The 21,157-nt window shown below is 42.0% G+C and overlaps 1 protein-coding gene across 4 annotated transcripts in view; it reads right to left on the minus strand.

Moving 5' to 3' along the window:
* The window catches only part of LOC149818818 (U5 small nuclear ribonucleoprotein helicase), a 264,200-nt gene that overhangs the window by 47,253 nt on the left and 195,790 nt on the right, over positions 1 to 21,157 (minus strand). For all 4 annotated transcript variants that reach the window (XM_089985540.1, XM_089985539.1, XM_089985538.1 and 1 more), the window contains 5 exons: positions 2,090 to 2,239; positions 1,815 to 2,006; positions 1,652 to 1,717; positions 1,414 to 1,569; positions 1,195 to 1,338 (listed from right to left, as the gene is read on the minus strand). In XM_089985540.1, the coding sequence (XP_089841666.1) occupies positions 1,195 to 1,338; positions 1,414 to 1,569; positions 1,652 to 1,717; positions 1,815 to 2,006; positions 2,090 to 2,239 (708 nt within the window). The remainder of the gene's footprint in view (positions 1 to 1,194; positions 1,339 to 1,413; positions 1,570 to 1,651; positions 1,718 to 1,814; positions 2,007 to 2,089; positions 2,240 to 21,157) is intronic.

The raw sequence follows: 21,157 nt of genomic DNA on the forward strand, positions 1-21,157 counted from the left end.
CAAAGCCACAAGCTCCCTAGTGTTAAAATATGTATCTATTTTTGTATCTTTTTTATCCTAGGTTGTATTTTAGGGAACCTTTGTATATATGTTTTTTTCTTTTTCCCATGTTTTTTGGTCAGAAGCTATATACACTTTGTACGTAGGATGTCTATGTCATAACCTGTGTACACTTTGTAGGGCACATAGCTTCTAATAGTCATAAGCTATGTACACTAGCTTATGTCTTTGCGTCATATCATATGTACACTTTGTAATCCACATAGCTTCTAATAGTCAACACATTGGTTGACTAGTCAATAGAGTCGTTGGACCAGCTCCAACGACTCTATGGAGCTCCCACTTTGTGTATAAATAGGGGATGAATCCCCTCTTCATGTAATGCTTCTTGCATGGATTCCACTTGAATAAAAACAATATTTTTTATTTGTGAGTGTTCCTTGTGTCCCCATTGAGTGGGTTTTGTGTGTGAGCCTTTTTATGGTTCTTTGTGTGTTTATCTTGGTGTTTTCGTGGATCTTATTGTAGCTCTTTTGTGTATCCACTTTGGTGAGACGGAGAACATTGTTAGAGGTTCTCATTTCTTTACAATGTACACTACACAGTGTACAAGCATTCAACTCAAGAAAATTAGTCTTGGGTTATTCCTAACCGCTAGTATTCTCTTTCTTGTTTAAATAAGGGTCATTGACTCTTTGTAAATCAATGCATTCTTTGTGTATTTTGTGAACTAATAAAATTAATATTTTTAATATTGTGAGTTTGTGCATTCTTGCCCTTAGTGGTATTGTGTGTGCTTTTGCACTCTTGAGCTCATTTCATTAGACCTAGTGGGCAAGGGGGGGGGGGGGGGGGGTTAACCACTTGTGGGTAGGCCATATGGCATAGTGTCAATCTCTCTTGGGCCCTACAACCTGAACGAGGATTCCTCCTCGACAAATATCAAAAAGAAAAAAAGAGAGCTGCCAACGTTAAAATAACAAGCATGCATTATACTAGTAGATTTTGAAAATTACACCGACATATGAGTGTTTATTCACGGAGGTGGCTTATCAATTTCAGAATTAGTAAGGTAACATAATTATCAATTGAAAGCACATAAAGTCCAGTAGAAAATTATGGTATCAGGTCATTACTCCTTGACAAAACAAATTCAGTTGAAAGAAGATTTTATATGAGAATTGGACATAATACCAATCGCCGGTATAAGTAAGTCCATGTCAGATAGTGCACTGCATCTTCTTTATTACAGATAGTACCAGAAACTATCTCAGCATTGATGTTATCATGCAACTGCTCCTTCAGGCTGCTTTCAACTGGAAACGGCTCATATAAGAACTGGAAATAAGGAATTAGCATCATTTCCTCGGCCGGCAAAAAGAAGGCAACATTCTAATAAGATGCTTCAGATACCTTCTTGTAGAAACTCTTTTTTGGTTCATGAACAAGGATAACAGCCTTTCCTTGCTGATCATACTGTGGCCGACCTGCACGACCCATCATTTGCAAGATATCTGTAATTGGGAAATCAACATATCTTTTTGCTTTCCCATCATAATATTCAGTTCCCTGAAGAAAAGATAACCATCTAGTAAGATGAAATGATCAGTATATTAAGCAAACAAGAAGAGAGTAAAAACACATTTGTCACCTTAATTATAACCAGATGTGCTGGGAGATTCACACCCCATGCAAGAGTGCTTGTACTGACCAGGACCTTTAATAGTAGCAAGCATTCAGTCAATAGGACAATCACTAAAGCTTTCATTCGGCACAAAGCAGCAAAGATTTGGAAAAAAAAAGATGGCAGCAACCTGGATTTTGTTGTTCCCAAACAGTTCCTCAACCAAAGCTCTATCTCTATCATTTAGACCCGCATGGTGCAAACCAATGCCAAACTGCAACGTGTGCCTTAGATTGAGATCAGTAACCTGAAAAAGAACCATCTCCAACCCCTCCTCAGGCATATTCAGAAACTGCCTTGGACGTTCATCTGAAGCAGCAAACTGTGAAATTTACACTTGGTAAAGCAGTCCCTAGTAAATTATTTTGAAACAGTTGGCTTTTTCAACCTGATACAAAGATTCACCTGAATGAGATCTAGTGCTGTCAGTCTTGTTTGGCGCCGGGATGAGACAAATATAAGAACAGGCTTGGTAGGTGAGTGTGTACATATGGCTGCATATGCCGGTTTGTTCATGCTGTTCATTCTTGGACAATAAAATTTCCCAGGGTATCCCTGCATGCAGAAAAAAGATATCATAACTCATGCTCGCACATGTCAGTCTGCAAGAAATTCATAGGCTTTACTGCTGCTGTCTTTTGAGATCTCAACATAATAATAAATAGCAAAGTACAACTAAACTGTTCCATATAACAGCAAAGATAACTGGTAACACATGGAAAAACAGTACATAAAGACAAGACAGATGAACAAGGAATACATGTTACGACATATATAATATTTGTTTGATTAGTATATACCTAAGTATCTCAAGTGTACTTAGAAGTACTTTTCCTTGTATTTATTTATTTTTGTATTTTTCCTACATATTCAAGGTATATAAAGGGTGTGCCTATTGTGCATAGACAAGGTATACTAAACGTATACCTATTAGGTTTAGATTAAGATACTTAATGTATATTTTAGGACAAATTAAGTTTTTTATTTTTTTATGATCATTATTGAAATGACTAAATATTTTAATTTTGCATTTTTTGTACTTTTTTTTTTGTTTTTTTAGTCATTTTTATTGAGAATTCACACTTTGGATTTGGGTCCAGACTAACGTCTTTAACAATCCTAACGTAACGCCCCTTTATGTACTCTTGTTTTTTGTTTTGCCCCTCTTATGTAAGAGATTTTGTATATTAGTTTTAGGGGCATTATTGTACGTGTAACATTGATATATTAAAAGGAACCCACAACCCACATAGTGTGTGTGTGTAAGGCCCGAAAAAAAATTATTATAACTTGGATTCGGGTCGGATCCGGACCCGACCCGGACCCAATGGAGGCACCGCCTCCCTTGTGTCTTTTAAAGACAGCGAGGCAAAGGGGGGAGGTTCTCGAAACCCCCCTTTCCCCTCTTTGCTCTCTCGTCTCTCTCCCGACCGACCCCCCTTGCCGATCTTGCATTCAACGAGCACGACCACCTGCATCCCACCACCGACGACCCTCCTCCACCCCCCCCCCCCCCCCACGCGAGCTCTCCGCCGACCTCTAGGTACGCACCGCCCCTTCTTCACCTTCTTCGTCTGCCTCTCTCTCCCTCTTTCCCTGCGTTCTCTTGTTGCAGGGAAGGGGCAAGGACCTTCCCTGCACTCCCAGTGGCTAAGGGAGGGGTCAGACCCCCCTCCCTGTGCCACTATTGGGAGGGGAGGGGTCGAGCCCCCCTCCCTGCTCCTTACTCTCCGTGTGGTCACGGGAGGGGTCGAACCCCCTCCCTGTGCCCACTTTTAGCAGGGGAGGGGCCGAGCCCCTCCCTGCTCCCCGTATCGGCAGGAGAGGTGGCCAAGCCCCTCCCTCCCTCCTTGTTATAGTAGGGGAGGGGGTCGAGCCCCCTCCCTGATCCCTCTTCTCTGGCATCAGGTAGGGGCTTCGCCCCCTGCCTGTTCGTCAGGTAGGGGTCAGCCCCTGCCTCTTTGTGTATTCGGCAGGCAGGGGTGAAGCCCCTTGCCTCCCCCTCTGTAGCTAAGGGGCAGGGGCCTAGCCCTTGCCTCTTTGCTTTTCGGCTGGAAGGGGCAAAGCCCCATTCCTCTCCCCCGGCATCAGGCAAGGGCTTCGCCCCTTACCTGTTCGCATAATCGCCAGGCAGGGGACAAGTCCCTGCCTCCTTGCATGCTCGACAGACAGGGGCGAAGCCCCCTGCCTCCCCTTCGTTGTTGACAGGCAGAGGCTTTGCCCATGCCTCTCTTCTACTCTGTCAGGCAGGGGTGCAGCTGTAAAGTCCACTTAAAAAAAAAAAATGAGTCGGACACGTATCTGACACGCGCTAGGCACGTGTCGGACACGTCCTCGGTTGATCTACCGCTTCGGACCCAGGCTGGACCCGAATCTGCGCCCGAGCTGGACCCGGATCCACGCCCAGCCCGGGACCCGGCTTCTCGAACGATCGAGAAGCCTGTGCCTTTTAAAAAGGCACAGGCGCCTCGGGCGAGGGGCTAACGCCCTCGCCTGTTCTCTCTCCTCCCTGCGTTCACTGCCTCCTCCTTCCTCTCGTTCCCTATGGCCACTGTCGCCGACAAGGGACACCGCCAGACATCGGACCCTCGGGAGGGAGCAACGACGACCAGAGCCGCCGCCTTCCTCTCGCTTTTCGTGGCCGCGGTTGTCGGCAAACGCCGCCGCCTCCACCTTCCGCTCCGACGTCTGCGATTGACGTCCCCCACCGTCGTCACTGACAGCCTCGGTCGACGTCCACGCCGCCACCCCCTTCTCTTTTTTTGCCTCTGTGTCTGCCTGCGACATCGGAGTCTTCGCCGACAGCCCCCAGGTATGTAAAACCCTCTCTTTACCTCGTCGTGTCGGCAGGGAGCTCCGTCCCCTTGCCGTGTCGACGGGGGACTTCGCACCCCCCTGTCCTTGTCTTGCCGGCAGGGGGTGGATCCCCCTGCTGATTTAGGTGTCGACAGGGGGGCTCCGATCCCTCTGTCCGTTGCTGTTTGCCGGCAAGAGGGCGGAGCCCCCTGCCACTTCTCCTCTTTGAAAGGGGGCTCCGCTCCCTGTCCCTGTGTTTGCCAGCAGGGGGGCGAAGCCCCCTGGCATCTTTTTCAGCTGACAGGGGGGCTCCGATCCCCTTGTCCATTGCTGTTGCCGGCAGGGGGGGCGGAGCCCCCTGCCATCTTTTTTAGCTGACAAGGGGGGGCTCCGATCCCCCTGTCCATTGCTGTTTGACGGCAGGGGGGGCAGAGCCCCTTGCCATCTTTTTCAGCTGACAGGGGGGCTCCGATCCCCCTGTCCGTTGCTGTTTGCTGGCAGGGGGCGGAGCCCCCTGCCATCTTTTTCAGCTGACAGGGGGGCGCCGATCCCCCTGTCCGTTGCTGTTGCCGGCAGGGGGGCGGAGCCCCCTGCCACCTGTTTTATTGTTCGACAGGGACTCTGTTTCCCTGTCCCTCTTTAGTGGCCAAGCCCTTGTCTCATCTTTGTCTTGCACGCTAACTTTTTACGCTTGCAGGTTGCACGACGGAGCGCACATGTGTCCTATGGCCCGAGACCGTTCGTACTTACGCCCGCAGGCGTTTGAGAACCCGCAACCCCCCAAGGTAGGAGAAAGTTGCGTGAAAGGACTTTGAATAAACAAAACTAAAACTAAAGAAAAAATAATCAAACAAGAGGACGATTATATACGTATACATATAAGTTATATATGTACATTCTTTAACTCAAGGGCGCGGTTTCACGATCCTTGTCCTCTTTATCTTTTCAGAACTTTACTTTCTGTTGTCGCCGCACTTTATATGCCTAGACTTTACTTTTTGTCTTTTAACTCAAGGACGCGGTTTCGCGATCCTTGTCCTGTTTACGTTTCAGCACTTTACTTTCTGTCGCCCCGCGCTTTATGCGCCTTGGCTGTTTACGTTTCAACACTTTACTTTCTGTCGTCCCGCGCTTTATGCGCCTTGGCTGTATACGTTTCAGCACTTTACTTTCTGTCGCCTCGCGCTTTATGCTCCTTGGTTGTTTACGTTTCAGCACTTTACTTTTTGTTGCCCCGCGCTTTACGCGCCTTGGACCTGTGCTTGACCTGCTTGCTTATGCTCTTACTGCTTTACTTCTTGCTTGTGTCATGTAAATTGCGATCATGCTATTGTTTCTATTTCTCAGGTATCTCTAGAGATTGCTGACAGCTTTTGAGCTTGTTTTGAGTGCCTCCTTGTGGCCTGTGGCTATGAGCCTAGCCGCATCTCTTGGCGATAATATGCGATGCTACGATGAGTAGCACGAGGTGGATAGACCTCATGGTATGTGAAAAAGCATAATTGTGGACATCTCACTAAATGGTAATCATGCGCCTTCACAGGCAAGATGCTCAAGTGGGTCGAATAGACCAGGGCATATAGAGCAAGGCGATGATGAAGAAAACCCCCTTATCGTACTTGTTTGGGATAGTTCATCAAGGGAGAGGATAGATGGTACAAAACCTCCGATGGACAGGCCATTATTGGCTATTACGGGCAAAGATTCAACTTCCCCAGTCATCGGAGGTAGGGGAAATGGCATTACCATAAGTATCCTAGGTGGTAGTCGCCTGACACTTCTGCAGAAGTTGGATGCATCCTTGGGCCTTGTTTTGCTTTTGGAGACTTGCTCTCTTGGCCACTGGTCGTCCCCTTAGGAGCGGACTCAGTCAGTCATTCGAGGTATAATAAAATACATAGCAAAATGGACCCCCGAATGGATCTTGACTGTTTCTACGTTTTATACATTGTGCGTACCCACAATAGCCAACTAATAATCAGAACACAATATGGCATGCTCACAACTGTTCTTCGTTCCGGCTTTCGACTGCCTGTTTTACCTTGCTACTAGTTTGCTACTTGCAATAGTTAGAAGGTATGCATGATAAGTCTTGTTGTGACTGCTTACAGTTAGATTATTATAATTGTAATACTAGCCTGCTTGAGCTCACGCTGATATTCTTGTTAGCTTTGCTATTCACCTGCTTACTGCCTGTTGTATCAGTTTCTATCTGCTTAGAATTGAGCATGCTTTAGATTAGTTGTTTGTTCATCTTATTCTTTTGCGCACCTACCAGTTTTCAGGACTGACCCCATTTTTATGGGTGTAAGTGACAGGTAGGCTCTCCTTACAGGCGGTGGTGCAATGCTACATGATCAAAGTCTCACCTCTCTCGTCGGCGTTCTGACTACTTCACTTTGGGTTTTGTATTTTTGTTAGGGGTGGATGACTCCCCCTGTTCTGTACAGGCAAAACCTTTTTATGGATAAACTCTTTTCTATCTTTTGCTCACTGTTTGGCTTAGTTAGGAAATGAGTTTGTGCTAGGTCTTTTTGCTAACGTGCTCAGAAAAATCGACTTGTGCTTTTATCTAAAACCTTTGGTATCTTTAAAAATCTTTGCCGCAAACTCTGACTTTCGAAGGTAATTTCATTCAAATCTTCTTGTCTTAAGTCGAACTTCTGGGGCGTTACAACTTTTTGGTATCAGAGCAGAACGAGAAAGGTTGAGCGTCGATCATCGAGCGTTCCACCGCACTGTAAGTAGACCTTTGTTATCTTTTAATTTTGAATTTGATAAATTAATGTATTGCTTTTACTTTGATCAGTGTTGTGTGATGGACCCGTTAGCTGGTCCTAGTGGCTGTCACGACAGGGGTGCGCGTAGAATGCGTGCTCGTCTGGTTAGATGTAGGGGCCTCTTTGTGGAAAGGGGAGGACTTAGGGTGTCCTGGGAGGATTATTGGGCTAGCCGCCCACCCCTACCGACCTTTACGGACAAGACGGGTAGTCTGCTACTGTCAGACTTTCGGATACCGTTGGAAGTGACGTGGTCTTCGGTTTATGCACGAATGGGTGGGCATGTGCCTACGCGAATTCAAGTGAATCGGTAGGTTATGCCAGAAGCATCCGAGGGCGATAGTCCCATCGAGGTCCTAGTGGAGTGTGTCTTCTGTGGAGATTTGGGGCACACCTTAGACTCCTGTCTTCTTAAGGTGGAGCACAATGAGGCTCTTGCGGCCCAGGATTCGACTGAAGTTGCCATCCCAGACCTGAATGCGCTAGATCAACCTTTGGCGGTCTTCGAGCAACCTTTGCCACCAGTAATCTCGAAGGGCCCGGTGCTCCCAATTCCTGTTGTTGATTCTCCGATCGACATTTCAGATTCGACCACGAGCGGTTCAGTCTCACTTGACTACACACCTTCGACGCCAATGTACGAAGTGGAGGTTCCCTCCGATGAGCCACTCTCTTTCACCCCTCAACGTAGGTTTAGGCGCACAAGCAATAAGAGGGAGTACCTTAGACAATTCGATCGTCCCTAGAGGGAGATAATGCTTGCATAGTTTTGTTAAACTTTTGTAAGGGAGTCTGCGAACTCTCGTGCGAATAAGTTCTTTTTGGCTTGTACACCAGCATCGCTGGGATTTTGAATATGTAATGACTTACGTATTTATAAAGTATTTTGTTTTTCTGATTAATCTTGGTGCGTTCTGACTTTTACTTTATGTTTTTTGTTAAGGATGGCGCGACAGTTGAACAAGGATTTGACTGAGAATGGGCTTGAGCGCAGGGGATTTATTATGGATTCCCTCAATGCATTGGTCGAGGCAATCTGGAATTAGGGTACTGCGTAGAGGGATCAGGCTCCTGAGCAGAGGGTCACTTTTGAGAAATTCTTAAAGTTGGACCCACAAATTTTCTCCAGTGGAGTGGACCCAGACGCAGGAGAGTATTGAGTCAGTGATATTGAACGAGTCTTCGAGGTCCTTTCAGTCCCCGATGAGAAGAAGACCTTGTTTGGGTCTTTTCGGCCGAAGAACGAGGCACGTGTTTGGTGGGATACTACTCGAAAGATGCGATTCTTAAGCGTGGGTATGGTGCCTTAGGAGACCTTCAAGAAGGCGTTTCTCGACAACTATTTTCCCCCTCATGTGAGGGAGAAAAAGAAGATTGAGTTCTTGGAATTCTGCCAGGGCAACCTATCGTTGAGCGAGTACGTGGCGAGATTTCAGCAACTGGAGCGTCACTGCCCTAACCTTTTTGAAGACGAACGTGAGCGAGCAAGGAAGTTCATTAGGGGTCTGAAGGAAGGGCTCAGACCTAGGGTTTTCATGAGTATGCCTGCAACCTTCTCTGCGGCTGTTGAAACAACCGCCTTTCTCAATGAGGACTGGGAGCGTACGAAGAGCGCTCAAGCCAGGAGGCCACCTGCGGCAGGTAACGATCGAAAGAAGGTTCAACCCCGCGTTCAGTCTAAGCAATCGTTTTTGCCCGTTAAGATCGAGGAAGGAAAGCAACCAGTCCTGCCTGTCAAGATCGAGGAGGCGAAGCAGTCGAGTCCTCCAGCCAAGAGGCAGCGAAACCAATACCGTCCATAGCCATGACAGCCTCCCAGAGGCACCTGCAGAAGGTGTGGCGGATCGCATGTTGGTCAGCCCTGTCCCCACGAGACAGGTGGCTGCTTATATTGTGGCAAGATAGGCCACTACATCCGAGATTGTCGCAAGAAGGCGGCAGACGACTTTAGGCAAGCCAGTGGTGCATCCCAGCCTCTCCAACTGCAGCAACAGGCACCGCAGCTGACGCAACCGGAGCAACCGCAAACTAGCGGTGCAAAGAGAACACCTGGACGAGTCTATGCTGCCACCGTTGAGCAGCTGACGAAGGGAGATCTCGTGCAAGGTACGATCTTAGTTGCTGATCGCGCAACTTTTGTTCTTTTTTATTGTGGTGCCACTCATACGTTTATTTCCATAAGTTTTGCTGCACAATTATAATTACCCGTATCTCGGTTAGACTCTGCCTTAGACGTATACAATCCCATTGGGAAGAATACAGTTTGTGCGACCTACTTGCCAGAATTAGGCGTGATTGTGACAGATCAACACTTACCTGCTTGTGCCATCTTACTCGAGATGTCTGAGTTCGACGTTGTCCTAGGCAAGGATTGGTTGCACAAATACCATGCCAAGGTCTTGTGTCGCGAAGGCATGATTGTTTTGTCTCTTCCAGGTCTTTCGAAGGTGAAATTTCAGATTCCGCCATCGGTGCGCGAGACCAAGATGATTTCAGCACTGAAGGCGCAGAGTTTCTTACAAAAGGGATGCTCTGCTTTTCTAGTAAGTCTTATTCAATCAGTTGCGGCACCGACTCCCCTTGGTGAGTTGGACGTAGTTCGTGATTACTCAGATGTATTCCCCCAGGAGTTGCCTGGTCTTCCTCCGCCTCATGTGGTGGAGTTTTGTATTGATCTGCTACCCGGTACTGCACCTATCTCGAAGGCCCTATACCGTATGGCGCCCGCAGAACTCGAGGAACTTAAAAAGCAACTCCAGAAGCTTATGGTTCAGGGGTTCATTCACCCTAGTGTGTCACCTTGGGGAGCCCCTGTCTTATTTGTTAAGAAGAAAGATGGATCTTTGAGGTTGTGCATCGACTATCGGATAATCAATCAAGTTACTATCAAGAACAAATATCCGCTATCACGTATTGAGGACCTATTCGATCAACTGCAAAAAGCTAGGGTCTTCTCAAAGATCGATCTTAGATCCGGATATCATCAACTCCGGATCAAGGAGGGCGACGTTTCAAAAAGGGCTTTTCGTACTCGGTACGTGCATTATGAGTTCACTGTTATGCCTTTTGGACTCACTAATGCCCCAACGACTTTTATGTACCTTATGAACAGGGTGTTTAGGCCTTTCTTGGATACTTTTGTGATCGTATTCATTGACGACATCCTGGTATATTCAGAGAGCTGGGAGCAACATCGGGAACACCTGAGCATTGTCTTAGAGACCTTGCGAAGGGAGCACTTGTTTGTTAAGTACTCCAAATGCGAGTTTTGGCTCGAGGAGGTGATGTTTTTGGGACACGTCATTTCAAAGGAAGGGGTGTCCGTAGATCCTATGAAGGTTGATGTAGTGTTGAACTGGCAATAACCAAAAAATGTGTGCGATATTCGAAGTTTTCTTGGGTTAGCTGGATATTATCGAAGGTTTATCTAGGATTTCTCTAAGATTGCTCAGCCTATGACTAAGTTGCTGAAGAAAGAGACCAAGTTCATTTGGGCCGATAGTTGCGAGGCAAGTTTTCGGTCTTTGAAGGAGCGGCTTACTACTGCTCCTATCTTGGCCTTGCCTTCTGGTCAGGAAGGATTGGTGATTTACACTGATGCCTCAGGTACGAGCCTCGGTGGTGTCCTGATGCAGAATGGCCGAGTAATAGCGTATGCCTCCCGTCAGCTCAAACCGCACGAGAGGAATTATCTGACACACGATTTGGAGTTAGCCGCCATAGTCTTGGCATTGAAGATATGACAACATTATTTGTACGGAGTGCAGTTCAAGGCCTTTACTGACCACCAGTCTCAAATACCTTTTTTCCCTGAAGGAACTAAATATGTGTCAGCGACGATGACTCGAGTTCCTTAAAGACTACGATTTCTCTCTTTCTTACTACCCAGGAAAGGCGAATATTGTGGCAGATGCCCTCAGCCACAAATCTTCTGGGGCCTTGGTTAGCACGTTGGCTGCTGTATGGCACATGATCGAGGTCATTGTCTCGTGGAAACCTTTCGTTTTCTCAGCAAGCTCGTTACGTTTGTCAAATCTCGTGGTTCTTCCGGATTTGTCTGCCAGAATTATTGTCGGACAGAGAGATGATCGACTCTACGAAGAGTTAAAGGCAAGAGCGACTCAGGATGATACTCCTTTCCGTTTGAGGGAAGATGATGTTAAAATATGTGTATGAGTACACATATATGTATGTTGAAATATAATCCTTAAATGTACACACATATATATATATATATATTTCTTCCTAAAATACCCTCAAGGGTATTTCTGTAATTTATCATTTTACGCATATTCCAATTGGAATATGCATTGTAATATTTTTCTTTTTTGTTTTTTTTCTTTTTTCTTTTTCGTACCATATTGGGGGCCTCCCAATAGAGACGTTGGGAGCCCCCAATGGTCACAAATGTGACCGTTGGGGGCTCTCCAACGTCTCCTTTGGGAGCCCCCTGTAATGAAATGGTGGTCTTCAACAAATGCACAAATAACTCACAAACAAGTGTCTATTGGAGACACTACAAGCATGACCCTTGAAAGGGTATAAAAGGAAGAACACTTAAAAAATAAATAATACTTTATTCATGAACAAAATGCTTAAGAAGCATGGTAATATACATTGAAGGGGTTCACCCCTATATATACAAAAAAGTGGGAGAGAGAAGAGCCCATTTTGAGCTCTCCAAAAGAGACGTTGGATTCCAACGTCTCTTAATATAGCTGTTGGACTACAGTCCAACAACATTTATTATTATAGCTGTTGGACTATAGTCCAACAACATTTATTATAGCTGTTGGACTACAGTCCAACAGCTATTTGCACAGTCAAGTTCCAACAGAAACTTGACTGGATCAAATATCTAGTTTCTATTAAACTAGATGCTAAAAAAGAAAATAAAGAAAAATAGAAAAAGAAAATAATAAAAGAAAATATAATAATATTAAATTATATATATATATATATATATATATATTACAGTTTACATTTTAACACCCCCAAGGTGGTCCCTTTAAGGCTTATAAATAGGGGTCTTTCCCTCTTGTGTAGAATACTTCTTGAGGGAGCTCTTGCTCCATTTTAATGGGGGTTTTCACCCCTTCTCTTTCTTTCTTCAATAATATTCAACTTATGGCTTTAAGTCATTTTCCCCTTTTGTGGGTTTATGTGTTAGCACATTATGTGCTTGTGTTGTTCCCTTTAATGGGTATATTCGCACTTCATGTGCATGTGTATGGGTTCATTGTTGAACCTAATGTATTCCAAGTCATTTTCTAACATGGTATCAGAGCGAGGTCACGATGGGGTTGTCTTTTAGTGCAACGAAATGCGTGTTGCTCAAGAAATGGTGAAGTATTCATTGTCCTTCTCTTTTTTCTTAAGTTTTCGGTATGTATCTCTTTTTTTAACATACTATGCATAAACTATCTTTCTTGCATATACTATGTACATGTAGTGTTTATGATAGTGGAATCATTTCTTTTCACATTTCGCGTGTTCGTATATTTTAAAAAATATCTCCTTTTAAATTTGGTAAACTTGTTTGTTATTCAAATATATAATTCTTGTTTATATGTTTATCGATTACTCATCACATATAATAGTAATTTATGTTTTTCAAAATTGTCTTCAATTATGTGGGATTTATGATTTTTACATAAGTATTTCATGATTGACCTATAAATTAACTTTTAAAAATTATATATGATTTCTTAAAAACTCTTGACTCTCATATAAAGCCTAATTTGTTTTGAGCTCCTCTCTTGTTTATGGATTTTAGTGCATTTTTTGTGAAAAATTTGATATAATTCTTGTATAAGAATCTCTCACATCTAAATCTTTGTTGTTTACTTTTTTATGAATCCTAAGTAGTTCTTGTTAATGATAAATGAGAACTCCTAAAGGTCTTTCAATGTTTTTGGTTTATTTAAAGGATTTTGAAAAAAAAAAAAATTGTGATAAATAGGTTGTATGAACCATTGTGTTCATTAGGAAAGATCTTTTAAAAGAACTTCTCACACTATATAGAATGCATAGTGTATCTATTACATCTTTTGGTATAAAAGACTTCATTAATTTTAATGATGCAACTTTATAAACTTGTTGGTTTGTATTTTTCACATAAGGGTTCAAAACCTCTTGATTATATCTCTAAAGATGTCTACGTTGGCCGTAATATGATCTTCTTTGTCTTAAATTGCATTTGTCAAGCATATAATTGCATAATTAAAGTTTGAGAGTCTCAAGCATTGCTCTTTTTATAAAGTGCATGCTTGCTCACTTTTGTGTATTTGTTGTATTTTGTGCACATTTGTTTCTCAAATATTTGCGCTTGTATGCATTCCCTCTTTTCTATGAAATACATGCCTTAGTACATGTTTGTTTACACCTTGGTGTGTATTTGTTCAAGTATTGTATGAGTGCCTTCGTGCACATCTTTTTATAAAACTTTTTGTGCTTACATATGTATTGTCTCTTCGTAGACATTTTTACATTGTGGAGATTTTGTGCACATTTCTTTTGGTGAAAGTGTAATGAATTTAGATATTGATTCTTTTATCGAATCATTATAAATCATTGTAAGTGCTTATGGCACTTTGTACGTTTCCGCATATCACAATCAAAAGAATATTAAAACTTGTTGCATGGGATTTAATCCCAACTCTATAAATTTTCAAGTTTTTTTTTATCTTTTCCTTGGATATTGTGTTAAAGCTCTCTTTGCAAACCATTACGGTTCTTGTGATTTCTTTATTAAAAGCTTGATTATCTTCTCTTGATTATCCCAAGATGATTTCTTTATGTCATTATGTTTGTTGAAAAGGTATTTTTGCCTTTTATGACACTTATTTTATCCATCACAAGTTGTTATATGATGCATCAATCCCTTTGTGGCCTTATTGTTATATTAGAGATAGTTGTTGAGGTGAGTTATGGGCACCTCGTGTTATGTCTTTTTAGATTGTCCACTTGCCATATTAAAGATGGTTGTTGAGGTGAGTTATGGGCACCTTGGGACTCTAAAATAATTTGTTATATGATCTCAAATTATGAGTGTGACACTCGTTTTTTTCTCTTTTGGCCATTGATCTTATGGATGCTCTTATTTATATGTAAATGTGATGGATATATGGTGTTTGAAACCTTAAATGTTTTAAGGTATATTAAAATCAAGGTTTTGGGGATTATTTGTAACGACCCCAACTCATCCCCTCGAAAATGCGATTTTTTTTATGTGAAAATATTCCCAGAGACCTGGGGCCTTTACAGTTCCACTCACCGTTGGATAACCACACACCATGATAGAGCTTACACTTATCTTCCAAACCAACATCAAACCATTATTCATTTATTGAAAAACCGATAAACACGTCTAGAGACACTTGCATAATGAATTATTGAAAGTGCAACATCCATTAAATGAACCAAAAAGGAAAACAAAAGTAAAACCATGATGTCCCTCTAAGATTTATCCAGCAAGTGCGTAAAACCCGTGACTTGCCCAAACACCAGTCGCTTCACTGAGTTCCTGCTCCTGTGAAAAACCATAAAAATGAGGGGTCAGAAATCCAAAGGATTCTGCGTACAGATCCCTCTAATGAAAATAAATGAGCATAAAGAACACAAGTACAATTTTATGCAATTCTTCTTGAGGAAAAGCAATTATTACCTCTACTCAATCCAACTTAAGCATTCATGCAACATCTTTTAAGTATGCATAAACTTTAATTAATAACAGGTATTCACTTTGAGTAAGCAGGGTATTCTACATACATTAAAGAGTAACCATCACCCATCCAACAAAATATATCAGGGAAGAGAAACAGACCATGCCTAATCTAATCCATAGCAAAATTATGCATGATATATGTGAAATGTATGAACACCTTATTTTCTTTCATTTAAGTTCATATTTCCATATGCATGCCCTATTAAATGCATACAGTTTAAGTTCCTCTTTTTCATTCCATCGCCTGCGGATACACCAAACGGGTAAAATCCCCGAGGTCAAGTTAGGTTCCCAGGGTAGCTTAGCACACAATTTGTATTTTATTACTGAGTTCCAACTTAGACCTCGACCGAATCACCTTCGGAACATTAGACCTCCACATCTAATGTCGAGGACACAAGGGACACCCCACGCCCACAAGTGCCACTTCCTTGGTACCATAACCTCACAGCTGTGACTAACACACCACTCCCGGGTAAAGTGGCGGATTCTCCCTAAAACCGTGGCCAGGAGAAGGAACCTCAATATCGGGTTCAGGGGACCAAACTTAAGCACACAGAGTTTTTGTATCCTTACAGTCTCCCCAAGACTGGACTTCTAAGATCTCCATTCTCCAGATGAAAGATCCCAGAACATAAGTTACATTGTTCTTATTAAAGTCAATTATTTAAGTGTGCAACACCATATGCAAAGGTAAAGTGAAAACCCACATCCTCCTTTGCGGGAACCCTTACGGGACTCCAGCCCGTGAGGACAACGGGAACAGTGTAGTAGTGTGTCATACCATCTTGTGTGGTTTGAGTGATGCTATTAAACATGTAAGAAAAGCAACCAAGTCCACGGCTCTAGAGGCCGTGATGATCCATTAGGCCATCAATGCATCACAACAAAAGCAAAAGTAGAGTTTTATTTATAACACTAGGCCAAAGTGTCAAAAGCATGCAACCATAAACCCAATTATAAGCATGTCATTTTTACATTCTCACTACATGTACTACCTCCATCACATATAGGTATCCACCAAAACATATCTCCTGCGAGTATGTGCACGCGAATAAACCCCGCAATTTCGCATACTTATGTTAAATGAGACATCAATAGTCTAGTAGAAGCATGACTATACAGTTTACATGTATACTCATAACTTTGCTCATTTCTATCAAAATGTGCATCTATTAAAACTCACACTCCTCCTGTCAAACCGAACAATATATCACTGAAGGAGGGAGGCAGGAATTATATATATTATATTTTTTTTTCTTTTTGTTTTAATAAACACATCCAGCCCAGCCGACCTTGTCGGCTGGGTCTGACAGCATATGCACAGGCCCGGTCTGGGCCTGTGTATGCTGTCAAGACCTAAACAACATAGAGAAAATCCCCTTTATGAAATTTTGTATTTATTTTATTTATTATATATATACATATTTTATTTTATTTTATTATTAATTTTTTTTTTTTGCATCCGACAACCCCTATCATATGCCCACGCACACAACCCATCCAAGTAAGAAAACCACAGTCAATGACACTCTGTTTCCTACACCCCTGTGGCTACCAGGCTATTTACCAGCCATTGGTCATTCAGCAATTGATTTAACTACATGCCACAACCCATTTTCAATGAATGACATTTCTTTAATGTCTCACAACTCTTCTACAATAAGCAGTCAAACCCAGGCATGTATTTCCTTATGTAGCAACTAGTTTGCCACAACTATCCCATTTTAAAAGAAAACCATAGGGTCTGATTTTATCCCAACCCTGAACACTAGACAGGTAAATTTTGCTTCCACATAATGGACCTCTCACATGCCCTTTTACAAGTAAAACAGAAGTGTTCAGTGTTCCTACTTACAGGGATTTAACATAACATGTAGTGTTTTAACTAGATTGGTGGAATGAAAATATACATGTTACATGGTCCAAATCTAGCAGATCAAAAAAAAAATAGATCGATTTAATCTTCAAGACCCAGCGAGCAAATTAAGAGTGAGCAATTTCATACCAAATCAGGTTTTCAGTTTGCACGCATAATAATCATAAGTCATTATTATCCATCTCCTCACCGACAACTGTTGAAACAAAGCATATAACTACAACCTACTTGAAACAACCGAATATGCAAGACCAAAACACAGATCAAGTAATCCATATTATGCATACAAGTCAGCCAACTTAGATCATTACAGTACACATATAACTACGCAGGATGATAAAATAACACACCCCTTTTTTTGAATTGGCAGTACAGAACTACGAATCACAATCTTATACTAAATGAACTGGTCTATTAAAAGAAAGCTAAATGTAGCCGAACCAACAAGGATTTTGGCGACTTTAGATTTCAGCAATCATACGCCGAATCATCAATCACACACTGTCCAACACGCTCCAATGGAGTGGGGCAGAGGATAAGAGAATTGGGATTCTAAAAAAATCAATACATGTAAAAAACCCCCTTTACGATAACCCGTAACCCCACCAAACCAAGGTTTTGCACAACCTTAGACCACTCAACAACACAATCGACCCTACTCCATTGGGTTTAATAAACCGCCAAATCCCTTTTTTTTTCAGGGTTTCCATCCAAAGAAAAAGAGCACAAAATCGAAACGGGGTTCGATTGCTCATTCATTTCCACGAGAGGGGACCCGTACCTCTTACGGTGGTTTTCCGGTGGCCGGAGACAAACGTCGCAGAGGGGTGTAGACTGGTGACGCTCCTCCCAACTGCCGTGAAAGGAGATGCTCGAGGGGCCTTTGACACCTGCGGATGGCCGAAGATTCGCCGGTGATGGGGCTCCTTCCTCCGACGTGCGCACACCGAGAGAGAGAGAGAGAGAGAGAGAGAGAGAGAGAGAGAGAGAGAGAGAGAGAGAGAGAGAGAGAGAGAGAGAGAGAGAGAGAGAGAGAGAGAGAGAGAGAGAGATGAACGAATCGGGAAAAGAGACCCACTTGGGATCCCCCTTTTGAAGAGGAAGGCCCGGCAAAATCGGAGCCCCCTCCTTCCAGCGGCTGCGCTTCAAACCTCCCTCCCTTTCCTTCCTGCGATTTCAGTTAGGGTTCTCTTTCAGAACCCTAACCCCCTTCCTTTTTTTTTCGTTTCAGATTTATCGGGCAACCCTTATCGGGTTGCCCCTTACTCTTATAAGCCCTGTTACACAGGGCTCGACTCGAGTCCGGACCCGAGACCCGTAAGCCGACCCCAACGATATGGATCCACAAGTTGGATCCAAATGGATCCAACTGTGGATCCCCGGATTAACCTTATAATAAATTTTTTTTTTATTCCCTTGTGGTTGATATTATTTATACCCGATTGCCCCTTTATGGGTCCTAGATCCGAAATATGGATCTAGGACCAATTTGTATTTTTTTTGAAATATTTTGTAATATAAACAAAATTTATTAGCAAAATTTTTTTCGGTTTTTACATTATTGCCCAACCTTTTATTGTTTATGAATCCTATGAGTGCATTTGCACATTTATGTTTTGTGCTTTTGTGCACAAGTGTTCTTGGTGTGTGTATATTCACACATTTATTCCAAAATGTTATTGCTATGGGTATTCTTTTTGAAGAATATTGTTTCAAGGTTGTATTTATATGTTTGTCATTACAAGTTTTATTGCCTCAAAGGTTTTCTCCTTTTATAACTCTTATTTAAGTGTCATCATATGTAGACAAGAATTTTATTACACCTTTGTGTGTTGGTAGCCCTTTGTTGGCTTTTGCTCTCTTGGTCTAGTAGCTGAACACACTTGTCTTGAGTGTTATTATATGTAGACAAGGCACGTTGATTCACACCATGGTGTGTGATTTTAGCCTATGTTGGCATTTATGTCCTTGTTCTAGTCGCTGAGATGTATGCCCATGGTTGGCTTCTTTCACTCATTTCAAGTGCCATTTTATGTAGACAAGAGATGTATTGTGTTTTAACCCATGGTTGGCTTGATACTCTTGTTCTAGTAGCTGAACATACTTGGTTTTGAGTGTATTTTTACGTAGACAAGAGATGCTTTTGGTCCATGTTGGCGTGTATTCTCTTGTTCTTGTCGTAGATGCACTCATTTTAAGTATTATTATATGTAGACAAAAGGTTCTTTTGCAGACCTTTGTGTGTGTCTTGGGCCTTTAATGGCATTATATTTATATTCTTGATCTAGTAGCTTATACACTTGATTTATGGGTTTTGGAGGACTAATGAGGTAGTTGCTTGTAATTGATGAACTATTGTTGAAATTTGCAAAATTTCATTCATGACTTGTGTTTTAAGATATTCAAGTGAATCATATCTTTGATATGCATATTTTAAAATCAAATTGATATTTTGATATTTAATCTATATATTAAGTGCTTATGGTTTTTTTGGCCACTTCTGTATGCAAAATGTGTTTTTTGTCAATTGAGTGAGATTTTCCTAAATGGGTAAGATTCTCTATTCAAATAACACTCTTCGTTTTGCCTCGTAAATGGATTTAAAACCTTGTGAACTCTTGTGTTTATTTTGTCTAAAGTATGCTTAGAGACTTCGTTTCTCTTGTTTGGCACTTCATTATATGTTTGGAGCATGTTCATTAATGATTCCTTTAAGTATTAATTCATTTCATGATAGTATATGCATATGCTCTTTATGACCTTTTAGGCTCTCATTCAATAAAGCATATGTAACTAATGCCTCTTCGTAAGCTTACTGTGGTGTTCCTTAGGGGACCATTGTGTTATTCCCCATTATGGGGTTATGTTTGTCCAATGTTGGACCTTATAAATGCATTATGCATTCTTGCAATTCATTTCCGCATAATTTGCTTCCGCTCACTCTTTAACATGATGTATGATTTTGAAACTTTGGTTTTCTAAATTTACTTTTCATGCTAAAATAATTATCCTATCATGTGCTTCAAATTTCTATGCATAAGTTATATTTTTGCACCATTGTTTTGCGGATGTGTCATCCGATATGGTTTCAATTAATCTGGTTAGAAATGTTCCATTTGAGTAAAGTGTAAAGATATGTTTTACTTGTTTCTTTGTTGTTATTCCACATGATCTTGGAGATAGGATAAAAAGAAGTACCCCGGATGGATCGGGACATATGTTCACCATTAGAAGGCAATTGAAGAAAGGCATTTACAAGTTTCAATAGCATCCTTACCGAAGCCTCTTGGAGTCTTGCGCCTTTTTCAACCTTTTCGTTTCCCCGCAAAGTTTGAGGGGGGTGTTAAAATATGTGTATGAGTATATATATATGTATATTGAAATATAATCCTTAAATGTACATATATATTTATATATATATAAAGATACGTATATATATATGTATACGTATCTCTATTTATATATATATAAATATATATATTTTTTCTTCCTAAAATACCCTTAAGGGTATTTCTGTAATTTGTCATTTTACGCATATTCCAATTGGAATATGCATTGTAATATTTTTCTTTTTTGTTTTTTTTTTTATATTTCGTACCATATTGGGGGCCTCCCAATAGAGACGTTGGGAGCCCCCAACGGTCACAAATGTGACCGTTGGGGGCTCTCCAACGTCTCCTTTGGGAGCCCCCAAGGTGGTCCCTTTAAGGCTTATAAATAGGGGTCTTTCCCCCTTGTGTAGAATACTTCTTGAGGGAGCTCTTGCTCCATTGTAATGGGGTTTTCACCCCTTCTCTTTCTTTCTTCAATAATATTCAACTTATGGCTTTAAGTCATTTTCCCCTTTTGTGGGTTTATGTGTTAGCACATTATGTGCTTGTGTTGTTCCCTTTAATGGGTATATTCGCACTTCATGTGCATGTGTATGGGTTCATTGTTGAACCTAATGTATTCCAAGTCATTTTCTAACAGATGGTAGTATATGGTACAAATACCGTCTTTGGGTCCCTAACGACCCTGTTTTGAAGAATGAAATCTTGACTGAAGCACACGGGTCCAGATATACCATACATCCGGGGGGTTAAAAGATGTTCAAGGATTTGCAGCGGTATTCTTGGTGGAGCGGTATGAAGCGTGAGGTAGCGGAGTTCGTTTTCAGATGCTTGACTTGCCAGCGGGTCAAGATCGAGCACCAACGACTGGGTGGAGTCATGCAGCAGATCGAGATCCCGCTATGGAAGTGTGAAGATATTACTATGAATTTTATTGTCGGTTTGCCTAGGACCAGAAGA

The sequence above is a fragment of the Nuphar pumila genome, chromosome 13, assembly GCF_984573655.1.
Source record: "Nuphar pumila chromosome 13, dmNupPumi1.hap1.1, whole genome shotgun sequence".
Classification (NCBI taxonomy): domain Eukaryota; kingdom Viridiplantae; phylum Streptophyta; class Magnoliopsida; order Nymphaeales; family Nymphaeaceae; genus Nuphar; species Nuphar pumila.